Source organism: Acinonyx jubatus, chromosome B3, assembly GCF_027475565.1.
Source record: "Acinonyx jubatus isolate Ajub_Pintada_27869175 chromosome B3, VMU_Ajub_asm_v1.0, whole genome shotgun sequence".
Taxonomy (NCBI): Eukaryota; Metazoa; Chordata; class Mammalia; order Carnivora; family Felidae; genus Acinonyx; species Acinonyx jubatus.
The window spans coordinates 29,702,617-29,717,338 of record NC_069386.1 but is presented as its reverse complement, the minus strand read 5'-3'; the positions used below and the strand labels follow the sequence as shown (position 1 = coordinate 29,717,338).

Genomic DNA, 14,722 nt, shown 5'->3' with positions numbered 1-14,722 from the left:
CTCTGAAAAGAATTGTTTATATCTATTGGCTTCAATTTCTCTTCTTTCATTCTCTCTTAAACGTAACCCAAAGGACATGTGTACTTACAACTCTTACAAAAGTCACCAATGCCCTCCATGCTAAATTCCGCGTCATTTCTCAGCCTTCATCTCACCCGATCTTCCAAAAGTTTTTAACACAGTTGATCTCTTCCTCTTGAAATACCTTTTTTTAACTTGTTCTCCAGGACATGGCACTCCTCTGGTTTTTCTGCTACCTTTTTAGCTATTCCCTTTAGTGTTCTTTGTTGACTTTTCCTCTTCTGCCTGGCTTAAATGCTAGTGTATCCCAGAGCTCAGGCATTAGATCTCTTCTCTTTTCTATCTACATAGTGCTCATTTCTTCAGTGATCTCAGCCAGTCTCTGGCTTTAAATATCAGGTATATGCCGATGATTCCCGTGTTTCTTTTTCTAGTCTAGACCTCCCCTAGCCCCTAAGCCCTATATCAAGCTGTCTATTTGACATTTCTGCTTGGATATCTAACAAGCATCTCAAATTTAAAATCTCCTGCTTAGTTTTCCCCATCTAAGTCATCCCTTCGGTCGCTTAGGCCAACAGTTTGGAGTTGTCCTTGATTGCTTGTTTCTCCCTTCTCACATCTCATCTGGTTTTTCAAGCAAATCTTAACTTGGTTTATCTTCAAAATATACGTCAAATTCTACATGGCACCAAACCCCATTCCCATTATCCCTGAAACCCTCTCCAATGAGGTCTCACCCCTACTACTCCAACAAAAATACTCTTGTCACTAGTGATGTTCTTTAACTCATCATCTCTCACTTGAATTATTTCAGGAGCTTAACTCGTGTCCTTGCTTCAGCCCCTGCTCCCTTCACTCTATTCTCAATATAACAGCCACAGGGATCCTATTAAAAAATAAATATCAGATCATTCTGCTCAAAATCCTCCAATGCTTTCTCACCTCTCTCAGAGTGCCAGTTAAAAGTGCTTACTCTGACCTATAAGATTGTACATGGTCTAGTCCTTGCTACTCAAAAGTATGGCCCTCATACCAGCAGCACTGACATTGCCTGGGAACATACTACCATGTAAAATCTCTAGCCCTCACTCAGACTTTCTGACTCAGAAAGCACCGATGTAGTCCTCTACTACCTTCCCCTTGGTATATATACTCTGCTCCAGCTACACTGGCTTCCTGGGTATTTCTAAAAGGTAAAAACATTTCTAACCCAGGGTTTTTGCACTTCCTTTTCCTTCTGCCTAGAATAATCTTCCCCAGATTGCTTCCTTCAGGTCTTTATTCAATTCACTTTGAAAGCATTTCTGGGCCATCTTATCTAAAACTGCACCCCAAAGCCTTCCCAACCCTCTTCCCTGCTTTGTTAATCCATAGTTTTTAACAACATAGTATGTATTTTACTTAATTATCCTGTTTACTCCCTGATGTCCCCAGTAGAATTTAAGCTCTACGGGGATTGGTATTTTTGTCTGCTTTGTTCATTGCTTAGTATCCAGTGCCTAGAACAGTGTCTGGCACATAGGAGACACTCAGAAAATTTTTCTTGAATGAATTGGATTTAACAACTAGGCAGCTTTTAGAAAAGTCTTGGAGAACAGCTTTATCTGAATAGTAAGGTCAGAAGGCAGATATTAATGAAGAAATATATGTGAGGTAAGGAAACAGAATAATTACAAAGTCTAGTCCATTTTTCAAGAGCTCTAAAGAATATTAAAATAATTCATCCCAGGGATTAGCTAGCACTTCAATCAGTGAATGTATTTCTTCCGTGGCAAATAACTTCTAAATAGAAAAGATAAAAATTCAAGTGGAACAGAGATTTTCGAGGGAAGAGGGACTATTGCTATTAGTGCTTTTCTATATTCCTTTATACATCTGCCCCAAAAATACCAAAGAAAGGAGATGGGGGGAAAGAAAGGAAGAGAAGTCAGTCAAGTCAGAGCTCCTAGGCATCTTGAATAAAGAGCCATATTAAAAAAATCTGATCTTAAAAAAAAAAAAAAAAAATCAGACCTCTGGGGGAAAAATTATTTTCATATCTGTGGCAATTCAAACAGAAAATGAACTTGATTTTTAGAGCTAGCCCTGTGGCAGGTTATTTACATAATGGTAGCTATGTAATTCTCTTAACCAGGAGGAACTGATGTTTCCTAGATCCACATATTGCTGTGCCAGTTCACAGGCACCAGAACACGGCAAATGACAGCTGAATGCAGATCACAAAGCAGCTTACAATGGCTCTCACTCTCTCTTTTGTGAAGCCTAATAAACATAACTTCTGGTTTTATGATATAAAACAGTCTCTTTAGCACCTCATCCATTATCAGAAGCTTTGTTTTAAAGCTTGGTGGAGGCCCAGTGTCCCAGAGCAGCTGCTTACCCAGTTGTGGCCAGATCATTACTCTCCTTGGAGCCATCTTCCTCTGCAAAAAGGGGTGGCAGGGTAGAGCTCGTCATCAAGGTTTCCATCTCTCTGAAAGGAAGAGACAATAAGAAAATAATTATAATGGCTTAATTACTTCCAGTTGAAGTTCCATTAATATAAGCCAGCCTTCCTTAAATTTATCACATCAGCAGCAGAATAGAAATGGACCTAAATGTTTATTTTCTTGATTTGCACGTAAGTCAATTTAAACACTGGTTAATGGGTTCTTAACTTTGGTCTTACTGACCGACTAGACTAAAAAGCGTTAGATTTTAATAAATGGGACAGAGTTTGGAAATTCCTTTTTGTTCATTAAGAATACCTTCAAAAGTATTCTTCATTTACTGTAAAAACTGTTGAGCAGAGTAAGTCAGAAGCACAGAGTAACTCAGCAACCCTGAACAAGTTATTCAACTTCTATGAGATACTATTTCACCATCTTAGACACATACACGATTGCTGACTTGACCCACAGGGTTATTGTGAAGGATTAAACTGAAAGAGCTTCATAAACAGAGAAAGGCTAAGATGGTAAGTGCTTTGAGTATTATTATATAAAGCAAGGTATTGTTATTACAGCATTACTGGGTCTCAGTCCCAGATGAATCATCCTTAGATTAAGTGGTAACAAACTGAGCCCTCCAAAAGGAAATAATGCAAAGGAAGTGGAGGCTGGAAGGCATACTGATGTGGAGCAGAGGTAAAGAAACCTCACTTCCAGGTCAGAAATATGTTCCACATCACCATGACGACCAACGGAAATAGCATGCACCTGGGTACAGGAAACAACTAAGCTTAATTGAAGAAAACAAAATAAATTACAAGAACTTGAAGGTTATCAGACTGAAAGGATAAAAGGACAAAGTGACAAAGAGAGTAATTTCACTTAGCATCTCACTACAAAGAAAGATTTTTCTCTTCCAAGGCTTACCACCAATGGTGGTATCACCCCATAGAGCCAAAAGCAGCAGCCTTCCATTCATCGTGAAAGTGATATTCGAACAAAACATTCAACAGTGACCCCAAACAGTAACCACTTAAGGGGAACTGCAAACCACTCAAGAAAGAGAGTGCTTCAATCAAACGGGGAGAATTGAGAAGCAAATTATGAGAATTCACTTAGGAGCTCCCTCAGCAGTTATTTCGGGGGCTGATGCTGAGGAGACCTAGTGAAACTGCAATTAAGAGGAAAGCAGGGCAGCCCAAGCAGAGCTAGGATTCATCCCACTGAGGTGGAAACCAGAGGAAGATGCAGATGACACTGACACCAAATTCTAAATGTTCGACAGAATAATTTACTTCAAAAATGGTGACACTGATGGCTTATTTCTTATTCTTATTTTCTTGTTTTTGCTTCTAAATTTTTATTTAGCAGACCGGTTTCATAAATAGCTTAATGTGAAAAAATGCATCTCTGTATGACTAATACCCATTGCAGTGGGTAGAGCATGGAAAGCAGAGAGAGAAACTTCAGACTCAATCAGGAGTTTATTCCATGTGCCAGGATGCTTGCTAACCCTTCTCAATTCCTTCAAGACAAGGGGATTTACAAGGGGCTCTGACAAATACTGCAACATCCCATTCTAGATGTTTTCTAGAATAATCCTGACATAGGTGTATTTACATTTTAATTTGATTTTAATTCACATTATGCACAGACCAGATTAGAGCCTGGGCTTTAAGGGCTGCTAACATCACCTTACACTGATATTCATCTTACCAAAAAAAACCCCTAATCAATTAAATGTCGTACAGTCTAACTGTAAACCACAGGAAAACATTCAAATAGGTATTCACTCCCAAACCTTAAAAGGACCCATTTAGCTGGCTTCTTATTAAAGTCTCCCTAAAAGTAAATGGCCTTTCAATAACTTTAAGATTCAGCATTTGAAGTTCCTGGCATCTCTTACTGAACCTCAAAGGTGATATATTATCTGGCGGGGGGTGGGGGGGGGGTGGGGGTGGTGGCGCCAAATGAACTCTTTTCATTCTCTGTGCCAACATGACTGTCTTCAAGTGTTTCCCAGTTCTCTTCAGTCATTGTTGAGGTATTGGGAGCAAGATTGGGAGGCAGCTGGACAACACAACCTTAGCAACATATAAACAGATCATATAAACAAAGGAAGTTGAGAGAACACAAATGTCTTGCTTCTTTTTCTTAAGTTTGTTTTACTGAACCCATATGGCTTCAGGTATATTTTCTCTAGTGTTACTGAGTAGTCAGGTCCCTAAGAAATGAGTAATAAAGTGGGTGGAAGGTTAAGGGGCCAAGATCAACAAAAGAAGGAAATGAGGAAAAAGTCCAGGAAAATCCAAAAGCCTCTAAACTAGTCCAATAAGTTGGAAAAGAAAATGATTCCCAAGAATATGGCTGGGATCCTGAAAGGTTCTGCTTTCATATGGTCCATGAGGGGGTGATTCAAACTGAATCACGGCTACTAAGCCATTGATTGCCAAAAAGCCTCTCAGTGTAGCATCTGTGTCTGATAATGTCTCAGTACAGAGGTCAAACTGAACTTTGAAATTCTATGTGAAGCACTTAAGAAATGTAATGAATGCTACTCTGGAAGGGAAAAGAAGAGAAATATGCACAAAGACAAAGCAACATACAAATCTGGTTCTCTGCTGCAGTTTACATAAGTAAGCATATCATGCAGATGTTTCCTGGCAGACAGGTTCTGTACCAAGTGAAGGCTTCTACCAGGAGGCCTCAAAAAAATGGTATTACGTTGAGGCTTATAGTTTAAACCAGGGTCCAGACTGTAGCTTTCAAAATCCAAAAATTCCCTCTAACACTAACCACTCACTGAAAAAAATGGATGTATAAAACATGATGCCAATTTAAGATATTTTAATAACAATTATACAAATTATAATGATAATTATCTTAAGCACACTAGGTATTTATTGGCCAATCAACACATTTTCTCCCTGTAGTAATATGGGGAGCCAAACTATATTCAGAACATTGCTTTGGTCAATATAGGTGGAGCTTAAATGTTTTTCAACTAAGATTTTCCTAGTAACCCTTCCCAACAAAAGGGATGATCTCAACAATGAGACATTACTCCAAATGTGTTGGACGGTGCTGGAAGCCTAATTTATACCTAGATTTTCTGGGGCTGGCTCTTTTCAAGCAACCTTTCCTTACTTTACATGTTAATCCCACTTCATTAAGTTCTTTCATGGAGATGCACAACATTCCCTCCCATCACATACCTCAGAGTTCAGAGGTGGGATTCTGTCTTCTTTGTCCACATTAAACCCTTATATAAAACTTTCAATTCTTTTCAAAATCATGTCATTTGGCTAACCAACCTCAAATTCAAATGTGTCTGACCACTATTTCCTGTCATTTCAGCTTTCTCAATTACTTCTACAACTGACCTCTAACCACACAAACCTCTATTCACTCTTTTTAAAAAAAAACATTTATTTAATTTTGAGAGAGAAAGAGCACACGTGAAAGCAGGGAAGTTGCAGAGACAGAGGAGGATAGAGGATCCAAAGTGGGCTCTGTTCTGACAGCAGAGAGTCTGATGCCGGCCTCGAACTCATGAACCGTGAGATCATGAACTGAGCCGAAGTTGGATGCTTGACTGACTGAGCCACCTAGGCTCCCCCTGATAGAGAATTTAAAGTAATGATCATAAAGATACTCACTGGACTTGAGAAAAGAATGGAGAACATCAGTGAGACCCTTAAAATAGAGATAAAAAAGAACCAATCAGAGATGACGAACACAATAAATGAAATTAAAAATTAACTAGATGAAATAAACAGCAGGCTAGAAAGAGCAGAGGAATGAATTAATGATCTGGGAGACAGAGTAATGGAAAGTAACCAAGCTGAGCAGGTGAGAAAAAAAATTATGCAAAATGAGAATAGACTTAGGGAACTCAGTGACTCCATCAAGTATAACAACATTCACATTATAGGGGTCCCAGGAGAAGAGACAAACAAGGGGCACAAAATTTATTTGAAGAAATAATAGCTGAAAACTTCTGTAAGGAAACAGATATCCAGATCCAGAAGGCAGAGAAATTCCCTCAACAAAAATCAACCCTAGAAAGTCTACACCAACACACACAGTAATTAAAATGTCAAAAAGTAGTGATTAAAAGAGAATTTTAAAAGCAGCAAGAGAAAAGAAGACTTTTCCTGGGAAATGTTACACACAAGGAAAACCCTATAAGGCTATAAGTGGATTTTTCTGTAGAAACTTTGCAGGCCAGAAGGGAATGGCATGATACATTCAAAGTATTGAAAGGAAAAAATCTGTAGCCAAGAATATACTATTTAGCAAGGTTATCATTCCCAATAGTAGGGAATGATAAAGACTTTCTTAGACAAAATCTAAAGGATAATGACCATTAAACCAGCCCTACAACAAATGTTAAAGGGGAATCTTTGAGTGGAAAGGAAAGACTATAAGTAAGAGAAATAAAAGTAGGAAATACAAAGGTAGTAAAAATAAGTATATCTGTAGAAGTCAATCAAGGGATTCACAAAAGAAAATAATGTAAAATACGGTATCATACACCTAAAACATGGGGGAGAGAAAGGGGAAAGACTGGGTTCAAACTTAAGTGACCATCAACTTAATATATACTGCTATATGCAGAAGATGTGACATACAAACCTAATGGTAATTATAAATCAAAAACCAGAAAGAGATGCACAAGAATAAAGAGAAAGAAATCTAAATATATCACTAAAGAAAGCCAGAAAACTGTGATAGAGAGCAAGAGAAGGATCAGAGAAGAAGGAATGGAAATGATATGATACCAATTAAAAGAAAGAGAGAGTAGCTATATTAATTTCAGACAGAGCAGATTTCAGAGCAAAGAAAGTGATCAGGGAGAAAGAGGGGCATTACATAATGACAGAGGACAATCAAAGAAGACATAATAATCTTTAATATTTATATGTCTAACCACAGAGGGTCAAAACAGGTGAGGCAAAAACTAATAGAAGTGCAAGGAGAAACAGATGAATCCACAATTATAGCTAGAGACTTTAACACGCCTGTAACAGAAATAGATATTTAAGAAGACAGAAAATCATTAAGAACAATGTTGAACTCAACAGCACCATATATCAATTGGATATAATTGATATCTGTAGGACTACTTCATCTAACAACAGCAGATTACATATTTTTCTCAAGCTCACATGGCACATTCACCAAGATATACCAGAACATATCTTAAATTTAAAAGAATAGAATTCATATAATGTTTACTTTCAGACCACAATGAAATTAACCTAGAAATCAGTAACAGAAAGAAGGCTGGAAAATCCTAAAATACTTGGAAATTAAACAACATACTTATAAATAACACATGAGTCAAAGAAGAAACCAAGAGAAATTGAAAAATACTTTCAACTAAAAAAAGATGAAATTATAATTTATGGGGGTGCCTGAGTGGCCCAGTCAGTTGAATGTCCAAGTCTTGCTTTCAGCTCAAGTCATAATCTCAGTTTGTGGAAAAGAGCCCCATGTCAGGTTCTGTGCTGACAGCACGGAGCCTGCTTGGGATTCTGTCTCTCCCTCTCTCTCTGCCCCTCCCCCTGTCATGTTCTTGCTCAAAATAAATACATTAATATTAAAAAAAAAAAAGAAAATACAGTTTATGAAAATTTGTGGGATGCAGCAAAAGCAGTGCTTAAAAGTAAATTTACAGCACTGAATGCATACATTAGAAAACAAGAAAGAGTTAAAATCCATAATCTAAGCTTTTACTTTAGGAAACTGGAAAACATAGAGCACATTAAATTCAAAGTAAGCACAAGATAAGATATAATAAAAATTAGAGAAGAAATCAGTAAAATTGAGGGGCGCCTGGGTGGCTCAGTTGGTTGAATGTCCAACTTTTGATCTCGGCTCAAGTCATGATCTCAAGGTTCATGGGATCAAGCCCTACATTGGGCTCTATGCTGACAGCATGTGGCTTGTTTGGGATTCTCTCTCTTCACCTCCCCTGCTCTTTCTCTTTCTCTCTTAAAAGAAATAAATATACAAACTTTAAAATGTTAAAAAAAAAAAAAGAAATCAGTAAGATTGAAAATAGGAAATCAATCAAGAAAAATCAGCAAAACCAAAAGGTGGTTCTTTTAAAAGGTCAATCAGTCAGCCTCTGGCCAGGCTAACTAAGAATAAAAGAGGAATGACACAAATTACTATTGTAAGAAATGAAAGAGGGGACACTACTACAGATCTCATGGACATTAAAAGGATAATAAAGGGATACTATGGACAACTTTGTGGGCATAAAGTGATAACAAAGATGAAATGAACCAATTCTTTGAAAGATACAATCTGCCAAAACTCACAAAGAAACAGATAATCTGATTAGGACTATCTATTAAATAAATTGAATCAATAGTTAATAACTTTCCAAAACAGAAAGCAGACACAGATGGGTTCACTGGTGAATTCTACCAAACATTTAAGGAAGAAATTAACAATCTTTGACAATCTCTTTCAGAGAACAGAAGCAGAAAGAATACTTTCTAATTCATTTTATGTGGCTAGCATCACTCTAATATCCAAACAAAGACATTACACACAGAAAAATATAGACCAATAGCTCTCATGAACATAGATATAAAAATCCTCAGCAGAATATTAGCAAAGTGAATCAAACAATGTATAAAAAGAATTATACACCATGACCAAGTGAAATTCATCATAGATATGTAATGCAGGTTCAACATTCAAAAATTAATTAATGTAATCCATTATATCCATAGGATAAAGAAGAATCACATGATCAGATACAGGAAAAGCATTTGATAAAATCTAACACCCATTCATGATACAAATTCTCAGCAAACTAGGAATAGAAGAGACTTCTTCAACTTGATAAAGAACACCTGAAAAACCTTACAGCTAACACCAAAATTCACGGTGAGAAACATAAAGCTTCTCCTCCAAAATCAGGGACGAAGCAAAGATGTCCAGCCCCCACCCCAAAAGCTTTCCAACATTATAGTGGAAGTCCTAGCTAATGCAATAAGTCACGAAAAGCAAATGAAAGACATATAGATTGGGAAGTTAGAAATAACTCTTTGTTCAGAGATGACATGATTGAATATGTAGAAAATCTGAATGAATTGACAAAAACTCCTGAAACTAATAAGCGAGTATAGCAAGGCTGCAGGATACTAGGTTAATATATAGGCGTTAATTGCATCATGCAATACAATGCAGTATGTATCAGCAATGAACAAGTAGGATTTGAAATTAAAAACACATTACCATTTATATAAGCATTCCCCAAAATGAAGTACTTAGGTAAGATCTATGAGGCCTATATGAGAAAAACCCTAAAACTCTGATGAAAGATGTCAAAGAAGTAATAAATAAGTGGAGAAATATTCTATGTTAACGAACAGGAAAACTCAATATTGTCAAGATGCCAGTTCTTTTCAGCTTGATATATAGATTCAACTCAATTTCAGTAAAAATCCCAGCAAGTTATTTTGTGGATGTAAAAAAAATGATTCTAAAGTTTATATGGAGAGGCACAAGACCCAAAATAGCCAACTCAATACTGAAGGAGAAGAACAAAGGTGGGAGACCAACAGTACCTAACTTCAAGATTTCCTATTAAGTTACAATAATCAAGATAGTGTGGTACTGGTAAAAGACAAGACAAATAGATCAATGGAATAGAATAGAGAGTCCAGAAATAAACCCATATAAAAATAGTCAACCCATCTCTGACAAAGAAGCAAAGGCAATACAATAAAGCAGACTGTCTCTTAACAAATGGTGCTGGAGGTGTGCCTGGGTGGCTCAGTCAGTTAAGTGTCCAACTTTGGCTCAGGTCATGATCTCACAGTTTGTGGGTTTGAGCCCCACGTTGGATCTGTGCTGACAGCTCAGAGGATGGAGCCTGCTTTGGATTCTGTCTCCCTCTCTGCCCGCCCCCCACCCCCACCTCTGCTCTCATTCTGTCTCTCTCTCAAAAGTAAATAAACATTAAAAAAAAAAGAATCTAGACACAGACCTTACACCCTTCACAAAAAGTAACTCAAAATAGATCAGAAATCTAAATGTAAAGCACAGAACTACAACATTCCTACAGGATAACATAGAGAAAATCTAGATGATTTTGGGTATGGCAATGACTTTTTAGACAAAACAACAAAGGCATGATCCATGAAAGAAAGAACTTATAAGCTGGACTTCATTATAATGAAAATCTGTTCCTCTGAAAAGGACAATGTCAAAAGAATGAGGAGACAAGCCACAGATTTGGAGAAAGTATATGCAGAAGACACATTTGATAAAAAAACTTTTACCAAAAATACACAAAGAACTCGTAAATCTTAACGGTAAGAAATAAACAATTCATTTTAAAAATGGGCAGAAGACTTGAACAGACTCCTCATCAAAGAAGATATACAGATGGCAAGTATGCATACGAAAAGATGTTCAATATCACGTCATTAAGAAACTGAAAATTAAAACGAGATACAACTATATAGCTATTAAAATGATTACAATGGCTATTAAAAATCCAACTCAGGGGCACCTGGGTAGCTCAGTCTGTTAAGCATCCAACTTCAGCTCAAGTCATGATCTTGGCGGTTTGTGATTTAGAGCTGGGCATTGGGTTCTGCACTGACAGCTCAGAGCACGGAGCCTGCTTCAGGTTCTGTGCTGCCCCTCCCTTGTTTGTGTTCTGTCTCTCTCTCAAAAAATAAATGAACATTAAAAAAAAAAATTAAAAAAAAATCCAAAACAGTGACAACACCAAATGCTGATGTGGATTTAGAACAGGAACTCTATTCATTGCTGGTGGGAATGAACACAAAATGGGTCAGCCACTATGGAAGACCATTTGGTGTGTCATATTCTTTTTTCTTTCTTCCTTTTTTTTTTTTAAGGGAGAGAGAAAGAGAAAGAGAGAGAGAGAGAGAGATCATGAATAGGGAAGGGGTACAGGGAGAGGGACAGAGAGATTCTTAAGCAGGCTCTATGCCCAGCTCAGAGCCTGACATGGGGCTCGATACCACGAACTGTGAGATCATGACATGAGCTGAAATCAAGAGTCAGCCACTTAACTGAGTCACCCAGGTGCCCCAAAACTATTCACTTTCCTTACCAGCAATTGCATTCCTTGGTATTTACTCAAAGGAACTAAAAACCTACGTTCACTAAAAACCTGCACATGAATGTTTATAGCAGTTTTATTCATCACATCAAAATTTGGACACAACCATGATGTCTTTCAGTAGGCAAGCTGATAAACTGTGGCACATCCAGATAATGGACTATTATTCAGTGCTAAAAACAAATGCGTTATCAAGCCATGAAAAGATATGGAGTAAACTTAAATGCATATTACCAAGTGAAAGAAGTCAATCTGAAAAGGCTATATACTCTGATTCCAACCATATGACATCCAGATAAGGCAAAACTGTGCACATAGTAAAAAGATAAGTGATTGCCAGGATTAGAGGGGAGGCGGGGGTGAACAGGCAGAACACAAAGGATTTTTAGGGCAGTGAACTATTCTGTACAATACTACAACAGTGGATATATATCATAGGTTTGTTAAATCCCATAGAAGGTACAACACCAAGGGTGAACCCTAATGTAAACTAGGATTTTGGGTGATGATTATGTCAATGTAAGCTCACTGACTGTAACAAATGGACAACTCTGGTTGGGGATGCTGATAATGGAAGAGGTTGTGGCATGTGTGAGGACAGGGAATATATGGGAATTCTTAGTACTTTCTTCTAGTACTTTCTGCTAGATTTTGTTGTGAACCTAAAACCAGTATAAAATATAAAGTTTATGAATTAAAAATTACCATAAATATTACATATTTAATGTATTATAATTACATAATTTATAAGAAGATAGTCCTATAAACATGTTTAGGAATAAATAAAACTGATTTTGATATGCAAGTTCTTTAACCGGAGTTCATGATAGCACAAAGAGAATTGTCTACCAGCCATGAACATTAAGCTAAGAGCAGTCAGTAGGCTGTAGGCATTAATCAATATGTTTTACAGAGCGAATAAGAACACTGGCTAATCCCATCAGGCAGTTAACTGGGGTTCAGTTAAGTGTAATTCAGCTAAGAACTCTTTCACTGTAGGTTTTGATATGGTAGATGAGAGGGAAAAAGATAATTAAGTACTTACTTTTGGGTGGGGTGAGGTAGTTAGTACGGGGGAGATAATTAGAGTATACATATAAGGCTTAGGGTTACTTCAAGAGAAGGGTATAAGGAGGTGTATGTCTGGCTGGGGGTTAGGCAGGGGTGGGCAGAAAATATGGCTTTCTATTTCTAAAATCTAGAGCCTAGGCTCCTATAACTATAAATATTAGTAATTTTTAAAAATGTTGTTAGGGTAGTATAGGAATTAAACAATAAGGAAATGGATTCATTCATCAACAAATATTTATTGAGCATCTAACATTCTAGGCACTTTCTGTGCACTAGTGATACTGTGCAGATCAAAACAGGCAAAAATCCCTGCCCTCCCATATCTCACAGTATACTGGGAAAGACAGACAAAAAACAAGATAAAAAAAAAGTAAAATGAATAATGTCACATAGTGATAAGCACTAAGAAAAAAACAGAGCCCATAGAGAGGCCAGGAAGAGTTCAAGGGAAGAGGGTGCTTGGAATTTTAAGTAGAGGCCAGTAAAGAGTTTACTGAGACCCGAAGGAGATGAAGCAGAGAGCTATGCATGTATGTGAGCACAGAGTGGTCCAGGCAGGAGGAACAACTAGTACAATGGAAAGTGACTGAAGGAGGCAAATGTGGTGGATTGACATAGGGACAAAAATAGTAGGTGAGATCCAGAGCTGACTGGGTACCAGACTCCAGAGGGATTTGTAAGTCATGGTAAGGACTTGCTTTTTAGTCAGAGAAGCCACTAGAGGGTTTGAGTAAACCTCACGTAGACATGGGGTCTAACGTTTTTATAGGATCACTCTGGCTGCTGTTTTGAGAACAGAATGAAGAGTGGAGAGGGTCAAGGGTGGAAGTAAGGAGTTCATTTGGAAATCTACTGCAATAATCCATCTGAAAGATGATGGCTTGGCTCACAGTGGTAGTAGTGGAGGTGGTGAGAAGTGGTTAGATTCTTGACGAATTTTTGGAGGTAGAACCAATTTCTCAGTTCAAAATAACTGAAAAGAAATTAGGAATAAAATCTATAAGTTGTGGCCTGCATATATTTCAACTGCAGACTCGTAACTTGTTTAATGATAAAGGGCAGGCTATACTGACAATACACTACTTGTAGTTTTTGTGAAGTTAAATATCGTATAGTGTTTTTGGGGGCCACCAAAGAAATAATCCAGCCTCATTTAATGCAAATGCTTGTAGAGTTTATATTTCAACAACAAGCATTTGTTGAGCACCTTTACTGTGTGACCAAGACTGTGCTTAGTGTCAAGTGGTACGTAGAATTGCTTTACAGAATTTTATAGTCTTATTGTCCTTGGTCTAGAGATACTGTTTTCAAAACAGTGAGAAGTGGGAAGACGAGGCCAGAATTAGAAACAAACATAAATCTTCCTTCTTTATGATTTTTGGAAGTGAAAGTTTTACAAACTTTTGAGTCAGATATTTTCTTTTAAAAATATGGAAGTATTAGATCATCAAAAGAAACTGAGCACTGTTTAGATTTCCTTCTAGACAGTTTGATTACTGTACACGAACTGTTTCCCCTCAATGGAACCTTGATGGAGAATTGTTACCATTAGGACACAAAATGTGTTGTGAAGAGAAAGAAAACCCCAAACATCTCGAAACAATGTTTTGCATTATTGGTGTAAAGCACAGCAGCGACACAGGGAAAATAAACACCTCTTCCAAAGCAAAATTTGTCATTTTACAAGCAGGGTGTTGCCTTTTGAGTTCACGGTCCACCTATCTGGCTTTTTCATGGTGACTGCGGGTCCCAAGTGGCCCTTCCTACACAGACTACCTAACCACTGCTTTTATATTTGTAAACAAGGAGATAACTGCCCAAGTAGGACAACTTCTGGCATAGCACCGGAACTAAGAGTTAAAGTAACCCAATAAAACTTGGCATTACTCTGTGTAGAGTGCTTTGCCAAACAATTTCCTGGGACACCAGGGTACTATGAAACAGTAAAAAGTGGGTGTGCATGAGGTGGGGGGGGTGGAGGGTGGGAGGTAGGTGGGGAAGGGGAATGCCATAAAGGGCATACTCCCTCTGGGAGGCCATAGGTATACAAAAAGGCATTTTCAATGATACACAATGT

General features: G+C 37.6%; 1 protein-coding gene across 6 annotated transcripts in view; it reads right to left on the bottom strand.

Moving 5' to 3' along the window:
• Positions 1–14,722, bottom strand: part of HMG20A (high mobility group 20A) — a 67,613-nt gene that overhangs the window by 24,061 nt on the left and 28,830 nt on the right. For 4 of the 6 annotated variants that reach the window (XM_015077289.3, XM_053223705.1, XM_053223704.1 and 1 more), the window contains one exon: positions 2,402–2,494. In XM_015077289.3, the coding sequence (XP_014932775.1) occupies positions 2,402–2,490 (89 nt within the window). In that variant the 5' untranslated portion in view covers positions 2,491–2,494. Of the gene's footprint in view, positions 1–2,401; positions 2,495–6,109; positions 6,147–14,722 lie in introns of all 6 variants that reach the window. The other 2 variants (XM_027067826.2, XM_053223703.1) reach the window with 1 other exon arrangement.